Below are 18,165 nucleotides of genomic sequence, written 5' to 3' on the forward strand. Positions count from 1 at the left end.
ACATACAATAGCCTACATTTAAATGTATTTCATTTAGGAGGACCAGATTGTCTAAATGCCCTTCCCAAACATTGCGATTGCTGACCCTTTATGCAGCTAAATAAACTACACCATCCTGAGAGTCTTGTGTGCTGACGGAAAGCAGACCCTGGTTGGGACAGAGTATTCTACACAACGCAGGTTGAGCAAGTTTGCTGGGTAGTTAGAGCAAGCTAGCTAACTTAAAACAACAATATGTCCGGAAAAGACTTAAAAAGATTGGTCGCAGGCGGAAACGGCATTGCTCCTGAGTTTGTGGTTGGAAAAGTCCGTTCAAGACAAAATAGATGGAACATCCCGCAACAGAAAGGTTTTCCACCATCTGTCAGTGAAGCTATGCCGAGGACAATGGAACAACTCAAACAAAAGCTCAAAAATTAGGGGTTCAGCACCACTCTCACATAAAGCCCTGCTAATGGCGACATTTTAACGTTGCTGCTTGCTGTTAAAGAGTACTCACACGTCATTCTAGAATATAAACATTAGTCACAAGTTCCAACGGACATTTAACCCAGGGCTAGTAGAAGTGCAGTGTGAATCGCATAGTCCTGGGCTTATGTTAACCCTGGGTTAACAATGTGTGTGTGAAAAGGGGCTAAGTTATCCCAGGGTCAACTCTATCTCTAAGGATAGCCCTGGGCTAAGAATATGCAGTGTGAAAAGCCTATAAGTGAGAACAACAGACCAGTTACTATTGTGAATAGCCTTGACCTTCGTGTGCGGTCTTATTCGATTTAGGACATTACAAACTTTCAAACGGTGCATCAATGACTGTCATTTCAATATCTGATGTTTAAAAGATATAATGAAGTCATAGATGAGGCACTGGGCCGGAAGTGGGTTATATGAGGTACAATGCTAGTGAACAGTCTCTGTCCCTGCCCCCCCCAATATTGAAGACACAGTAACGCCCTTGGCTAGAGGTCGGTCGAAACCATTATGCCCTCAGTCTGACTTTATTTTTTTGCAGCAATCAAGACACACAAACTTTATTCAAAATATTAAACTAAACAACGAAAATGCATGTTCAGTAGCAGATTGAGCCCAAGGTGGGCTCCTTTGTTACTGGGCAGAACCGTGGGCCTGGGGAAGCCGCACCCTCTGCCCCCACCCCTGCTCGCTCCACTTCCAGCGAAGATGGATGTCTCTTTACCTTTCCCTACTTTTCTACCCCTATCTCAAAGAGTGACAGATTGGTTGAAGCTGGATCTCTCTGGATGTCTTGCGCTCTCTTTGTTTTTTGCTTTTGTTCTCTCTCACTTTCTCTCTCTGACGGCTGATCACTTTACCCATCTATCTCCTTTGAACTTTCTTCTGTGGTAGAGCAGTGGTAACAATGGTAGATATGTGTTAATTTGGATCTGCTTTTGAGAGGGCTATGCCTTTTCCCAAAGTATCTTGCCTTTGGTATCTTCCATCACTGAGCTACGCAACAACTTGAATAACTCCACATGATAATGTAAGATTGACATACGGACACAGAAAGGAAAGGAGAGGAATATAATTGTTTATAGTAACACATTTCAGCGAGAACAGAATGGTTACATGGAACTGGCAGAAACTGAAGACAGGCAACCAAAATAACTGCCCAGGCTAATGTAACGTGGAAAAGGAGAAAGCAGCACCTACCACCCTCCTGTCTGGCACGCGCTGTGTGAACACTCTGTAGAGCCGCCAGGTTTTTCCCAGGATGGGTCCAAACACCAGAGAGCTGCCGATACACAGAGTCCAGACACGAGCCTGGGAGGAGGAGTAGAGCAATATCAGCATGTCCCACAGCACCCAGTGGTATTATGAGTATTTCAGTCTTCTCGCCCCAATCCAACATCTTCTGAAGTGGGCAATGAGAGGGTGAAGCTGAAGGGTGAAGGGTGAAGACAATGTAGTGAGAAAGGTCTGTGTGATCAGCCTGATGAATACACATACACACACACACTCGCAGGCACGCACACATGCACGCACCAACAAGCACATGCACTCCCACACACACATGCACACACACATGCACACACACTCGCACACGCAAACATATGCACATGCACACACATGACACACACAAGTCTGACAAAATCATCAGAAAAGTCTAATGAGTATATCCAAAAGAAAAAATCTAAGTATTTGACAGATTTGGTTTCAGAGATTCATTTGTTCAGTGGGTTTATATCCTGTATAACTTACCAGCAGTATCAATAATCATTAATGGCCTCACTTCACGGTACTTGAAACTGCTCCGTCGCACAAGACAGGCATATTCACTCTCCCCTGCATTATTCGCAATATTCATTGAACCCCCTGCTGTTGCTCTCCACCATAACAATAACATCAGCAGAATACAGACCAAAATGAGTTTATATGCAGATGATATTCTCATATATCTGCAAAACCAAATAACAGCCCTACCTGAAGTCTTTAATAAATGCAGTCTCAGAAATATCAGTGTACTCTGTCAACTGGACCAGATCCACAGTTTTAACACTCAGTGGGGAGGACTGGAGCACTGTGACTCAGAAACTTCCTTTCCAACATCACGTCAGGCAACATTAGATACATAGGTATTGATATTTCCACCAACCTTAGCCCCTTTTCACACACACATTGTTAACCCAGGGTTAACATAAGCCCGGGGCTATACGATTCACACTGCACCTCTACTAGCCCTGGGTTAAATGTCTGTTGGAACACACGACTAATTCTAGAATGACGCGTGACTACTCTTTAACAGCAAGCAGCAACGTTAAAATGTCGCCATTAGCAGGGCTTTATGTGAGAACGGTGTTGAAACCCTAATTTTTTTAGCTTTTGTTTGAGTTGTTCCGGCGTGCTATTGAAACCTGCCTCGGTTAGCTTCACTGACAGATGGTGGAAAACCTTTCTGTTGCGGCATGTTCCATCTAGTTTGTCTTGAACGGACTTTTCCGACCACAAACTCAGGAACAATGCCACTTCAGCCTGCGACCAATTTGATCTTTTTAAGTCTTTTACAGACATATTATTGTTGTTTTAAGTTAGCTAGGTTGCTAGGTACATCTGAATGTTGCCGGTTTCGGTTAGTAGTAGTTATAAATAACAACATAGAGCACGCGCGTATTGTAATGATGTGCGAAGAAGTCGTGTGATTGGACAACAAAAAGTCCATTGCAGGGGTGGACTGGCAACAAAAAGCAGCCTGTCAAGCGGCCCCAATTTGACACACCAACTTCGCACTGACACAACTTGTTTGTCGATCAACGAATCATTAATTAAAAAGAAAACACAATCTGTTAATTTGTATTGTTTGTGTTAGGCTAATATGTAAAACGATGAATCTAATTTTCCAAGGTTTTCCTCCCCATGTTTGTGTGCACAGAAAGCAAAAATTTTAGTTGAATTAATGTAATGATCACCTGACACCTAATTTGACTTAATAGCCTGCTTTTGTTATCAGAATCATATTGCAAAAACACAGGACTAAATTGGAACCAGCAGGCTCTATCCACAGGAGCACACTATATGCACACAGTGTGAATAGCCTATAGTGAATCACACTACATATTCACACAAAGCACACTATATTTACAGCAAACTAAATTCACAGAAGGAACATCATATTTACAAAATATCACACAAAGCATATTATATTCACAATAGTTTTTGTTTGTGATTTCCTTTCTGAAGAGTAGAGTGCATGTTTGTGTAAAACGTGTAAACTGTTTGTTTAGTTGTAGAGTAAGTATTTAACAAATCATTTTTACTGCTGGGCTGGCTATCAAATATTATATGCTTTATAGGCTATAATGCAAAAAAGAATTGATGAGTAGTGTAGAAGAAAATGATCAGATTTACATGTTTATGTTACCCATTTACAGTCGAAGTTGATGACCATTTTTTTAAACAGTTTAGGGAAATTTAGCGTCAACTTCTCTAAACGTTTGTGCAGTCTGACTAGTTAAACCTTGGAGATGGTCAAACCTGCAGCGGGACTCTAGCATTGAAACCCCAAGGTTAACAAAAACATTTTGTTCTTTAGTTAGTTCATTTAGCTAGTTCACAGCACATAGCATGTAAGCATGACAAAGCACCTGCTCCCTGCTCACTCCTCTTTGATGTTTCTGCCTCTTCGCCACTGTCTTCATCATCACCTGCAGCCTTCACAAGACTGGCCCACTGGGAAAATTCCTGAACTTCCTGATGGCCACTCCATGCCTGGACCATTGTTTACTTTAGCCCCGTTTCACACTGGCACCTTTTAGCCCCGTGTTTAGTCGATTTTTAGGGGACAACCCCGCAAACTTGGGGCTAACCCTGCCCCGGAGCAGGGCCAGCAAGCCCTAGGCTAAAGTTGGGGTTAGCCCACTTGGGAATGTGCCAGGATTGTGCCAGTGTGAAAGCTTTCTTAGCCTGGGACTAACAGCTCCCTTAGCCTGGGGCTAAGAAGGTTCTAAGAATGCTTTTAGCCCTGGGCTAAATGCAGTGTGAAAAGCCTTTTGGAAGTGTTGTGAGGCTAAGGCCAGCAACAGCATTATCTCTGCAGTTTGCAACCCTGCTGGCTGATGTGGCAGCAGTGGCTTGTAGCGTTAATGATGCAGCCTGAGCCCTCACATGTGCCCTAGCAGCGCAGCACTATATCATACTATGCATCATGGGATCTGCATGCAGCTGGGAGCAGGAGGCCCATATGTGGGTGAGTGGAATAGAGGGGCAGGGCATTTTCTGAGCCTGGAGGACAGGGGAAAGGTGAAATGCCACATTCTAAACTACAATTTTAATGTTTCCTCCAATGGACTTCAGTATGTACAAGAGACTGTCCTTACTGGTCCCCTATACTGTTCCTGTCTGGACTCCTTAGCAACAGTCCAGTGGGGATTGTATATAAACATAGTCCACATGCCACTGCATATGAAAACATGAATTATGTATAAAAACATAGACTCTAAGAAACTGCATGTACACAACACTTGTTGTAAGAAACTTTGTATAAAAAACACTGGATATAAGAAACTGCATAAAAAAACTCACTATAAGAAGCTGTGTATAAAAACACTGACTATAAGAAACTGCATATAAACATACTGGCAGCAAGAAACCGCACATGAAAACACTATTAGAAACTACGTATGAAAATTATATGAAAATGCATATAAACAACACCAGCTATAAGAAACTGGGTATATGAACACTGGCTCTAAGGAGCTGCATATAACACTGACTATATGAAACTGCATATAAAAACTGGTTATAAGAAACTTTGTAAGGCCTGTATCTCTGGAATATAATGATTGCATTGCAGCACTTATCACTTTCAGTGTGTTATCACCCTTTGTTGTATCCTTCATATCCATCCATCCACTTTTATCATCCATTTTAGCACTTGAGCTCAGATGTAGTGTGGTTTAAATACTGTAGCTAGCATTCCTTAGGATGTGGGTTTCCCTCAGAGAGAAAAAGGACATTTAAGATGCACAGTAGCCGCTAAGTGCATGTCCTGTGAGATGTTGTGCAACATTATTTGCAGTGTCACATTTCTGTGAATTAGTGGAAAGCACTGCAGTATGTCTGTTTTATACAAGGCCAAATTCCATTCTTTCAGGTTTAGTCATGATAGCCACTAAACTACATGTTTACTACCATTCTTTAGTAGTTTGGCCACTTGCCTGATGTCTAAAGACTTCTAAAGTGCACTAGTGAGTCGGGGTTGGGGGGGGGGGGGGGGGGGCAATTCCCCTACATTTTCAGAAAAATGTAAATTTTCCCCCACTTTTTTCAAAATACAGTTACCATCATTTTATAATCATGAATATGTTCATGTTCGTGTGTCACTAGTAATTCATTGTATATGTAATTCTTGTATCTGTGTGTGTGTGTAACTGATTATGCGTATGTGGGTGTACATATGTACATGTATGTGTCAGGGGTTCCGCTAGGATTTTTTCTTGCCGGTCCGGTGTCTTGAAAGAATTTATTTTACCGGAAAAATTTGAAACTTACCGGTCATGTTTCAATAACAGTCTATGTTACAAATGAAAATATAATACACCTAGATAGATGAAAGAATGACAACGACCTCAAATCAGTTTGACTATTTAATGAACAGTAACGATTAAGCAAAACGAACAGTAACAATTGAGCAAAACCTCAACATTAGCCGCTAAAATGTAGGCTATTACAAAACATCTGTAATCTGTAGCCTGTAGCTAGTCCTACATGGCATCAAATGTAGCCTATAGGCTACTGGGTAACATTTTATTTTCTCCTTTTTTTCATTGCGGCAAAGTCCTCTACTGTCGACCTGAAATCAAATGTGTCCAAAGTGTCTTTGGAGCTTGCAATGCGCATAAACCACGTCACTCTCTCCTCCTCCAGCTGATTCTGCAGAGAGAAGCCCCTCTCTGCTGGCACGCTTGACACGGGCAGAACACAGGCAATTTTAGCCAGTGTAGTCCAGTCGGGTTACAGCTCGCTGAACTCATAAATAAGCAATCGTAATAGCTAAATAAATAAATAGCCTTCGTTTTGTATGAGCGTTATTACCAGACATTTTGACCAGTAAGTTTCAACTTATTAAATTTAATAAATTTTACCAGGCAAAAAACGGTAATTACCGGATAATGGAAACCCTGGTATGTGTATGTATGTGTCTGTGTATGAAAGTCTAAGTGAGTGTGTGTGTCTGTGTGTGTGTGTGTGTGTGTGTGTGTGTGTGTGTGTGTGTGTGTGTGTGTGTGTGTGTGTGTGTCTGTGTATGTGTGTGTGGTACCTGCAGTATTGTCTTTGGGCTGGTTCCTGGCAGCAATGAGCGCTCCTCAATGGCAAACAGGAAGCCACTGCTGTAGGTCAGCACACTCCCACAAAGGGTCAGTACATTCAGGTTCGGACTAGACATCTTCACTATCCTGAGGCAGGGGGACATACAGACAGGACTGAGATCAGGAGACAGAGAAAAAGACAGACAGAACTGACACTGGCAGAGAGAGAAACAGACAGACAGAACTGAGAGAAGGGGATAGAGAAATGGACAGACAGAACTGAGGCTGAGAGAGAGACACACACACAGGATTGAGACTGGAGGGGGGGTACAAAGGACTGAGACTGGAGGGGGGAGACAAATGACTAAGACTGGGTGAGAGAGAAACATGGGAGAGAGACACAGGGAGAGAGATAGTGAAAGACAGAGACAAACAGACAAATGCACAGAGTCACCTTGGACTGGGACTGACCAGAAATACAGGAAGAGAGAGAAAGAGAAAGAAAGAGAGAGACAGTACTAGGACCAACACCAGGACCAGGATGGTGGAATTTCTGCAGAATTCAAAGCTCCCAGGAGGTCCCTCTCTGTATCACTGGAGAGTTTATTAGTGAGGTTCTTGGAAGGCCTTCAAATTCATAAGCCCTCAAGACCAGAATAGTCCTTACTTGACCTTTTCTTTTTCTGAGTGCAAACCATGACAGATAAGATTACTGAGAAAACACAGTAAATTCTGAAGCTCCACTGAGGGGCTGGAGGGTGGTCTCCAGACATGCATATCTTGGCAGAAGCAATGTTCTCAGTTAAAGCACAGAACACACACAGAAGTATGAACCAGAGCTGAATGTCAATGTCAAAAGACACCAGCCAAGTTCTTGGTCACGGTACATGTACCGTATAATCAGAAGTAGTTCAATGTGATGATACCTACACCAACTTACCAAATGCCAATAGTAAATTACAATGCAGTTAATAAATGTAGAAAACAATAAACATTTCCCCTTCCATAATTCCCTGCCATACAGCTATTTCCATGAAAGCAACTCTTGGGCAGAAGCACTGCACTCAGCTCCTCTGCCAGCTGATGAGTGTTCCGCTCATAGTTCTACATGGGTTATGAAAACAGTCAATGTTCAATAATGACACCCCCCCCACACACTGTTCAATGGTACAGTCAGGTGTAGTGTGCTTGGTACCTGTTATTCCTGAAGCGCAGGGTAAAGCCCAGAAAGAAGAGTGCCAGCATGATCCCGCAGGAGAGCAGGGTCCAGACCACTGCACACAGCACGGAAGAGAGAGGCCTTCGCTGCACCTCCCTGCTCTGCATACCAGTGACAGCAACACCTCTTAGAAGCAATGACTGCAACCGTTAGCAAAGGGCACTACAGTGGACTGCTACAGACTGTTCTGCTGGACCATATTTCATTTCTTATTTGCTTAAACACACTGCAAATATAAAGCACGTTTATGCATTTTTTTGCAAAACATTAAGCACAATTCTATACAAATGACATAAAACCATTTACAGTTTTTCTAAAGTGTTTAGAAATATTTCTTCAAATTCTGTCACAGTTCTCAAAACTGTAAGCACAAAACACAAAAAACAGCCAACTGTATGTTGTTGCTTTTTCAGTGTTGTAATGTACGATTTATGTACATTGGCCTGTTGTTCCAAATGATATAACACACAGTCTAACTCTGTGAAACACAGTGAGATTGTTTTCTTATTCCTAATTGCAGTAGACACTTTACAACTCAACACAAAAAGAAGAAAAAGAAAAATAAGCATATACAGTACTATGTCTCTGTAGACTATCTCTCATGTCTCTGTTCTTAGGCAAGAGAGTCTCACCAACATTACAAGCTGTGTTTGGATGAGTAGACACCCTAGTGTGGCATGGTGATGGAGGAGCCCCTGGGAGATGTGCTGTACTGTATGGCCCCAGTGTTGCAAGGTGATGGCACAATGGCCCATGAGATTCCTTCCATGCCTCTTCTACTTAGTGAAATATAATCCAACATCATCAATGAACATGTACTTAATGTAGAATGTGCACTGGTTGTTGATTGAATAATTAAAGCATCTGGTCTTTGCATCTGTGCGGACTGAGGGTGTCCAATTGATGACAGAAATTCACAATTTTGAACTGCAGTGTTTTTCATGTGAACACAAGAGATTTCCTTTATGAAGAGTCATTCTTTTTGCAGGTGAACGTAAAGTTTTAAGAGTGAACTGCAATTGCAATATGATTGATTACAAGTAAAATGTGCTTAGTTTTGCAAAACGATTTCACATGAAATGCGTGAATTTCAACTTCTAATTTTTGTGTGCAAGTCAGAATGAGTAAACAGTTGTGAAAAACTGCAGTTTTCAGAAATGTGTCCAAACAATTGTGTTGTGTTGCATTGCATTGCATTGAAACTGTGTGCATGCATATATGAAACAACATCAGTGGAGAGAGAGATAGTGTGTGTGTCTGTGTGAGTGTGTGTATGTGTGCATGCGTGTATGTGTGTGCACATGTGTGTCTGAGTGTGTGTATGAGAGAGCATGCATATTTACCGGGGTGAAACTGCAGAGCTGTTGCAGGACTCCCCAGGCCTCCTGGCTGTCAATCTCTGGGTCAATGGAGCAGCTGCTAGACTTACACTCAACACTGCAGTTCATGGCTGGCGCCAAGGCCCGTCCTCACACAGTCATCCTACAGGGGACATGTGAGGATGTGATCAGGGCCCTAAGACACAGAAACCAGGCCATAGTGTGGGGATGTGACCAGGGCTCTAACATGCAGAAAGAGGCTGCAGTATGGTGGTGTGATCAGGACTCTAACGTAGAAACAGGTGTACAACACATAACAACACTTTATGCATACAGAATATAATTCCAGTAACTCTTGGTTCACCAGTATCAATTAGCCATTTGGTAAAGGAACATGCACTCGTGTTTGACTGTATCATACTGATGCTGGTATTCTGGGTGCCTTTCTTTACACAATGACAAAGAGAGCTTTCCATTATGTCACACTATTGTTTGACAGGTTAATTTGCTCTTCCAACTTGGGCTAAACATTTAAGTGTCTTAGGGCCTTCTACCACTGAAATGAGTTATTTTGCCAAGCCAATGATACTGTTGTGGGGTTTGCACATGCTGCAAAACTGCAAAAACACTATAATCCATTTTGGTTAAAAAGACTTGATTAATTTTTGTGTGTATTGCAGAGGCATGTGTTTATAGTTTTGCAAAAACATGCTTAACATTTGCATTTTGTGTATATACAATCAGAAATTATATTTTGTCATTAATATATTTTGCATTACTGTTGTCACTGTTTTAAGAACAGAGATAGTGTTTCAGGAAATATGTTTGAGTTTTTGCATAAAACTAATGTAAATACTGAGATTTTCCCTTTTCCAGTAGTGTAAAATGTGATCACTACCTACCACAAGGAGGCGATATTAAACATTTTAGCAATTACTTTGAGACACCAAGAGGGAGGGAGGGGGAGAGAGAGAGAGAAAGAGAGAGAGAGAGAGAGTGAGAGAGAGAGAAGAGGAAGTCTTCCTGCCAGATGGTTGATTGCTTTATATCTGCTAAACAAGGAACTGTTTGGGGAGCTATCTGCCAGCTTGCTAGATGAATGGTCATGTTCTCATCACAGTTACATCAACCTCATCTCCACTTCCCTCTCACTTCCATAAAATGATCCACTCAGAAATCAGTAAGACGAGGGATTATAATGAGAGGTAAAAACTGTAAATGCCACAGGTGCTGGGAGATTAATATCAATGAATTATGGGCAATACCATCCATTACCACCCACACTGAATTATGGGTAATACAATCCCTGACATTCAGTGAGCTAGCTAATTAGATCTTGGTTCCCAAGATCCCAAAGTTGATAAAACACAGTACTCAAATGACATTATGCAATCAATCAATAAATCAAAACTTTAAATCTGCCTAAGCCCACCCATTGAATCATGCCCCTTTAAATAAGCTCTTTCAGTGATCTGTCAGTCTATTTTGTAACTCTTTGAGTTAACATGCTTCTGTCTGCAAGTGGCAGAGTACCATCTAGCCATACGGGAAAACATGACAGAGGAGGGCATTTTTGGCAGAAGAGGGTTATTAATAGTTACAGACATTATTACTTGGCAAGCCAAAGCCTTTATCTACAGGTGCTGTAGGTACTTACATTGTCTAGCTTGTTGGAGCTGTACAGAACCATGCCTGAGGGTACATCAGCAATGTCAGTGTAATGCCCAGAAAACAGGCAGGAGTTGATCCCACAGCAGTTAAAACTGCAGCATGGGGGTGAGATATTCCAGCATTTGAGTATTTGGCTTGTGTCACACTGGCTGGTGAGTGAATCTAACATTTGAATGTGTCTTCTCTGGTAAATTAAAAAGAATCCTGCGGATTTGCTATTTTGGGTATTAAAAACTGCCAAGTTGTAATTTCTTGGCCGTGGCCTCTTAGGCAGCATGTGTAGGAAGTGGACACATTGCATTTTGTAATGCAAGCTATCTTTATGCAGCACCAAATGCTAACACATGTACCTCATATTACAGACAGACACATTACACTCTCTACTCTCTAGCACACATAATTGTTATTGGTTTAGTGGTCTGGCTCCAGCAGGTCAACAAAAAAAAAAACAATTAAAGAAACATTTGTTTGTCATGGCAATATTTGAAGTTGGTTATATTTTGAAATAAAATACATTGTCTGATACAAGTCCGGGATCCTGTATTTTTAACACACTTTGTGTGAAGTCTTTTTAAGTGCAGCTGTGAATTGATTGGGGTGACAGACGCATTGCCTTGCTTTGTATTTAAGTGTTGCTCTCATGGAGGTGGAGTTGAGCAGCTAAATATTGCCCCTCATCCTACCTTTACTGTGGAACCCCTACAGGGACATGTACAAAAATATGTATCTTGAGGCAATGAGCTCTGTATCTGGAGGGAACACCTAAACATCTCAAGGGAACACCTTAATATCACGACTTAATTATTTTGAGGGAACAACTCGTCATCATAGGTTTTGTTCCTTCAGGATATTAAGTCACTCCCTTGAGGTAAGTGTTTTGAGATAATCTGTTTGTCTTGCACATCCCTTGTACACAATATGTTATTCTGGTCATCTTTGCTCTAGTGTACAGGTGTAGCCAACATAGCCTGAAGTAGACCGTGTTGGCTACATAGTAGGTAGAAGTATAACATTTGCATATAAACAATTAATGCATAAAAGCATTCAGGCCTTTGCTAGGTATGTGAGTATTTGGGAAGTGGGGTGTCAGTTGTAGAGGTGAGGAGGCAAATCCTGGGGCAGCAGAGAAAGATTAGAGTCAGTGTGTCGCAGCTGTTGCTGGAACACCATCAGAGCTCAGGTAACAGAAATGACTTAACATTAGATATCTCAAGGATAACAAATTTCGATGTGAGATTTCAAGTAAAATGAGATTCCAGCGCAATGATGAGATTTCAGGTGTCTCCTCCGTGTTCTGTTTTTAGACTTGGTCAATATCAGCACAAGTGTGTGTGCGCGCGCGCTTTATAAGCGAGCCCAGCATTCCCTTTTTACACGTTTTGGAATTGCCTGCAATTCCTTTCCAATCCCCCATGAAATGTCGTCATCTTTCCGACTTGAGCTACGTAAGTAGAGTTTCCTGCAGGCACAGCCAGGTCAACGCAGTATTTCCTCTTCGCAAATTGTAGAACAATCATTTATATGAAAAGTCTCGATTTTAATTTAATCAAACTGTCACGACGACGCCAAGGGCAGCGCACACATGCCACCCTGCCGCTGGCTTTGTAATATCATTTCGGGCAAGTCCTATACTGGAAACCTCAAGGACGGTGTCAGTGGAGTTCAACACGGAGGAGCCTGCGCCACAAAGGTTCTACGGCGTTGTTCTTTCAGTTGTTATTCTACAACTGTCGTTTTTCCAGAATCAAACGTACAGCAGAACCCCTGACCTACCCCATCTGTGTTCCTGGCCCCTCTGACAGCCACAGGTTGGAGAATGTTTTACACACCCACGCTGTCAAGACTACAAACTGAAAGCCGCTTTCAATCTCAGATACTGTATATAGCGGCATGTCAGCTTTTAAACTGGGCAAATACAGATGCTATTAAATAATAATAGTAATTCCTTGAAATAATTTAAATCAATAATAGCACAAGTAATGCCTGTAAGATTACGACTGTATCTTTGACACTCAGTCTTTGCCTGTAGCTTAGCAAATTATCACCAGACATATGCATTTACAGTGTTATTTTCACATTTTGTGATATTATATTGCACGGATTCATTACTGGCCTGTAGCTAGGACCGGAGATTCACCTAGTGGTTACTTCAGTACCTTAATTATTGTCTAGCTATTTTTCTTTTAAGTATCTTAAAAACCGCGAAATAATTTCTAAACTGACCTTGGGCGCAAAACAAAAGGAATGAACGTTTCCTGTAAAGTGCAGTTTCACTTTGAAGGTAGACCTCATACATTTTTCTCAATACTTCATTACTACACATATATCCTCATTTTCACATAAATTAAATCACAAATTTTCAACAACATGCATATTCATATAATTCCTCTTAAGTTGTTCTTCTCGTTCCTCTGTTCTTTCATGTATTTCTTTTTCTTGGCACACTCCAAATTAAGAGCAATGATTGAAACGCTCCAATTAATTTGAAACGGACAAAGCATGACCAGTGCTTGGGGGATAATATCGAAACATTCCTCTCCACAGTGTAATCCGTTTAGCGTTTGAACCTAAGCTGATCAGGTGTAAGAATGCAAGTTATTGGTTTTACCCCCTTCACGCGAGGCCCACAAATCAATTCATTGAGTGTTGAAGAGAGTGTGAGTTAAACAAACTGTACAATGGCATACTAAATTTGAGTTTATTAAAAGATGGATGTATTTTCACATTCATTTACACTTTAAATTGCAACAATCAGAGGGTGTGCGTCTGCTGATTTAAATAAGCAAGTAAATGTAGAACGTGTCATTCGCTCTGAATGAACGTAATATATTCGATATGCAAAAACACGAATCTGATGCGGTTGTTTGTGCATTCTCTTTCGGATTCCATGCACATAGTAAACTGCACTGATTAGTAATCATCCCTAAAATGTTAAAAGAACCACGGAACGGAATTAAATAATTCCTGCCAAATGCCAATGTAAATGTAATGTGCTCTGTGTTATACACATCGTGATACTTCAAACTGAAGGCTTCCTGATAAACTAAACCTGATTTAAAAACGACATGGCTTTACAGAAATACAGAAACAATACACGATAATGGTAATAAACTTCTCCTTGATCTGCTGGAGAGTACTGAGTTCATGAAGTAACAGATGACAGGGAAACGAGAATGAGGAAAGCAAACGAACCTTTGAAAAGCATATGGAAAGAGGGCCGGGTGATTAATGTCAGACGGGCGCGTGAATAATTCCGACGCTTCTCCGTTATCCATTACTCCATCCCTGGAAGTTCACAAAACGAAACAAAGCTCCTCTTTATTCTCTACGCCAGCCTTTGTTACATAGTGAAAGAAGTCTTTCAGCCAGAGAGACAAAACATTTTAAAACTGTGTGTGCTCTCATCTCCTAAGCGCGGCGTTTCCAAGTTATACACCGTGAACTTGCTGGAAAGAGGCACTAGGACAGAGGTTTCAGCGACGGAGGGAGCAATGCGGGGCGGGGGGGAAGCATGCTGTAATTAAAAGGTAGAGGCTCAGAAGGAAGCCGTGCCGGGGTGTGTGCTATGGCGAGAACACCCCAGAACATACACGTCAAATGTTTCGTGCATTAGTATCGACCAAACAGCTACAGAAAAAACCTCCCTAAATTCTGAATTTGGTCCTAACGTGCTTACATTTAGTGTCTAGCGACCCCAACATTGCATTACAAACTAGTAAATGTTAGGTCAGGCTGATCTTTTGCATGTCTCTTCTGGCTTGTTACAGGTGGTAATTTTAGCAACCCTACCAGAACAACCTGACATTCAACGATTTGGACAATTCTTGGCTCTACATTACTATTGTTTCCCTAAATCAGTGGTAAGTCACGTCTAGGGTAGATGCGTCCCTGGACACAAAATTCCTGAACCATAATTTAGAGACACAAGAGCATTTCGTGTACTTGGGGGGACAGTGTGGTGCACGGGAGAGGGTGGTGCATAGGACAAAGGCTTTGGCTGCTCAAATAACATTAAAACACTCTATTATCCGCCGTGCTTGCCTCGCAGGCAGTGGAAACAAAAACAGGCGTTTTTTTCCCCAAAAGCGCCACATTACGAAATTAACAAAGAAAGAGGAAGTTAATGGTCTATGAACATGACTGGCTTTGACGCGCGTGGTCGCGAGTGTCCAAACCGCACTCAGATTTCTTCCTGGCAGCGCGCATTGATGGTAACTGCCAACCGCAGCGTAAATATTTCTGCAAGTGTCTCACCGAAAGCCACCACAGTGTGAGCTGTTATTAAAACTTCACAGCGATTTAGGATGTGAATCAACATGGTGAGGTATTCCTGATAGGGAGTGTCACTGTTAACAGCTGTGTTTGGACAGATAGCAAGGGAGGGAGAGGCACGAGCGTCTATGCTTTGAAAGGGTGTGAGTAAAGTTCAGAACACTCCCATTCTACAACATAAACACCGATGGGATGGAATACTGACGCGAACCCCAGTAGCATACAGCACGAATATTACGAACTTTAGAGGAGAGAGGAATTCATTTACAAAGTGTTGTGTACATATGTGCTCTTTGTGTATTCAGCACAACAATAATCCCATCCTGTCAAAGGCCATATTGTTGTTATTTCTAGCTCGAGAAAGAGAGAAACATTTCCTGCTTTTCTACTTATGAACGTGTTTCCTTATGCAGGGTTTTTTATGGGAGGTGAGGGTAATGACGAGGGCCCCCTTAAATAGCTCTTTGGGATTTTTTTTCCATTTTTGTTTTAAGTGGGAAAAATAGTAAAATTAATCAAATATAACCTTTCCAGGAACACCTTCCTGACATTTTATATGGGGCCAGCCACAGAGCCAGGCCCTGATCAATTTGGTGCGCTAGGCAAGATTTTAGCTGATGCCCCTTGCATCGCAGCCAATTCCACCATCACGGTTAATTGTGGTTTTAAACTATTCTTTATGGTCAGAACATGACAAACACTTGCCAAACAGCGGAACATTTCACAAATCTGAGGTAGAACATTCAAAACAATTATAATAATAAAATCTTTTTTCAACATCAAAATACGCATGAGTAAAATTAAGTAAAATCCTTTTTCACTCCTTTTTCCTCAACAAAATAAATATCTTAATAGAAAAGGTGCTGCAGTGTGATACAGCACACACGTAAGATGGCTCAGACTGCAAAGCTTAAAAGTGTTTTAAAGGATAATGTCAGTAAATAAAACAATAAATAGACAAAGAAATCTTAATTCTGGTCAGCATGCCAATCCCTTTGTACAGACGGTTTGACACATTTTGTAAGTGTTTTAGCTGACAATGTAAACAAAATAAATAGACTAAAGAAAAATTTCAACTGTGGTCAGCATCTTCTGTACAAGTTTCAAACAAGCAAAGCCATTACCCTACAAGTTACGGACAAGAAAGACAAGTCTCAGGTTTTAAAGCTGCCCCGTGACAGCTGATAAGCTTCTTGAATCTGTAATTTTCGACAATGCTAATGGGAAGCATGTCTTCTGCAATGCAATATGCAATTGCATTTGTGATGTCTTTGTGTCTTTTCGTTTTTGTCGTAAGGCACGGTGCTGGAAAATGCTGATAGGATCGTTTGCTGCTGGGTTGTCGCACTTGGTACTGGCCTGGTGCTTATCGAGGGTCCACTAACAACACTCGTTTGGGACTGTAATTTCTTAATTTCTGTGTGTTCTAACGGGTGATATTGTTTCAAATGATGAAGCAGGTTTGTGGTCTGTCTTTGATGGCACGTGTCTTCGGCACAGATCGCAGTGCACACTGCTCTGTTGTTGTTGGATTGTAAATAGCCAAAATAACTCCAAACTACTTAGGTTGAGTGACCTGTCTTGTCGACGATGTTTTCGTCCTTCGAGCTGGTCATGGGCACTGCTTTTTTCTTCGGTGTCGCTTATTTCGCTTATTCCACTCCAACTGCATGCCTGTCAGCCACTGTGTCTGTAAACAATACCACGTGCTGACCTGGATTTATACCTCTCACTACAACCTAACTGCGCAATGCACACCTCTATTCCTGCGACATGATTGGCAGTTCGTGATTCATTTCTGTGCAGGCTAGCTAAGCATGGAAATTAATTATAACGAACATTTGTTATATTTCTATCGAAGAAAATTATATCGCGATAATTATTGTTATAGTTTTATCGCCCAGCCCTACTTACAACTATTAATTACAAAAAGGGATGGAAAAGCATTTTAATTGACTATTACAAGCAGGGCTAACGTTGGCTAACTAGACTAAGATGTCAATAAAAATGTATGCCTGGTTTCTTGAGGCAGACAGTGGACGGTTCCTGCAGCACACTTAAAAGAAAAAGTGAATTTCTCAAAATTATGTTGTAGGTTATTCCCCAAACACCTGAATAGGCCTAGTCTTTCCAACTTTCCCTAATGAATATAAAGTGGGAGTAACTGACGTTAACTTTAGCTATTTATTAAATTAGTGAACGTTACTATCGTCCAAAGTAATTTAGTAACACTCTGCTCCAACTATAACTACTATGCAATGGATAAACTATTCATTCATCACATTACCTCTGTCTGCTTCCCGTTTGTCCTCCTCTTATCTTCTTCTTCCCTGGGCACCAGAGGACTTTGGTCTTGATATATACATATATACATATGAATTTGGCTACTTATGTTAGTCGTGAAGTAATGAATTAGGCTACTTATGTTAATCGTCTCATCTTTCACGGTCAGTGTCACTCAGTAGTTCAGATAACTAACCCCCCCACAACCAGGTAAGTCTAACTAGGCTTTTTTGTAATATTTCCAAATAATAGTATTAAAATAGTATTAATAAAAAATAATAATTGTTAAAAAATTTAATTTTTTTTTCTTCCCTCATTTGTGGCGCCCCTATGGACGGACGACGCCCCTACCATTTCGCCTATACCCACCTATGTTACGGGCCGGCTCTGGGCCTATGGAGGACAAAAAATGACATGCATAAATAAATAAATGAAAAATAAATACATTTTGGTTATGAAAAATGCTATTTCTGTATTTTTACATTTATTTATTAATGCATTTCTACATTTATTTATTTATTTATGTCTGTATTTCTTCATTTATTTATTTATTTCTCTTTTTCTCATATCAAAAAAGCAAAACTCTCCATTCACGCCTATTATAAGGAAAACGCTTCGTAGCTTAATTTGCCAAACAACG

General features: G+C 41.1%; 1 protein-coding gene across 1 annotated transcript in view; it reads right to left on the reverse strand.

The window, feature by feature from the left end:
* The window catches only part of gpr156 (G protein-coupled receptor 156), a 36,947-nt gene extending 20,089 nt beyond the window's left edge, over positions 1-16,858 (reverse strand). Inside the window, exons 1-5 of the mRNA XM_036545493.1 lie at positions 16,819-16,858; positions 9,316-9,448; positions 7,957-8,076; positions 6,773-6,908; positions 1,669-1,779 (exon numbers count right to left, since the gene is read on the reverse strand). Of these exons, the coding sequence (XP_036401386.1) occupies positions 1,669-1,779; positions 6,773-6,908; positions 7,957-8,076; positions 9,316-9,448; positions 16,819-16,858 (540 nt within the window). The remainder of the gene's footprint in view (positions 1-1,668; positions 1,780-6,772; positions 6,909-7,956; positions 8,077-9,315; positions 9,449-16,818) is intronic.
* Between the last annotated feature and the right edge of the window lie 1,307 nt (positions 16,859-18,165).

Source organism: Megalops cyprinoides, chromosome 14, assembly GCF_013368585.1.
Source record: "Megalops cyprinoides isolate fMegCyp1 chromosome 14, fMegCyp1.pri, whole genome shotgun sequence".
Lineage (NCBI taxonomy): Eukaryota > Metazoa > Chordata > Actinopteri > Elopiformes > Megalopidae > Megalops > Megalops cyprinoides.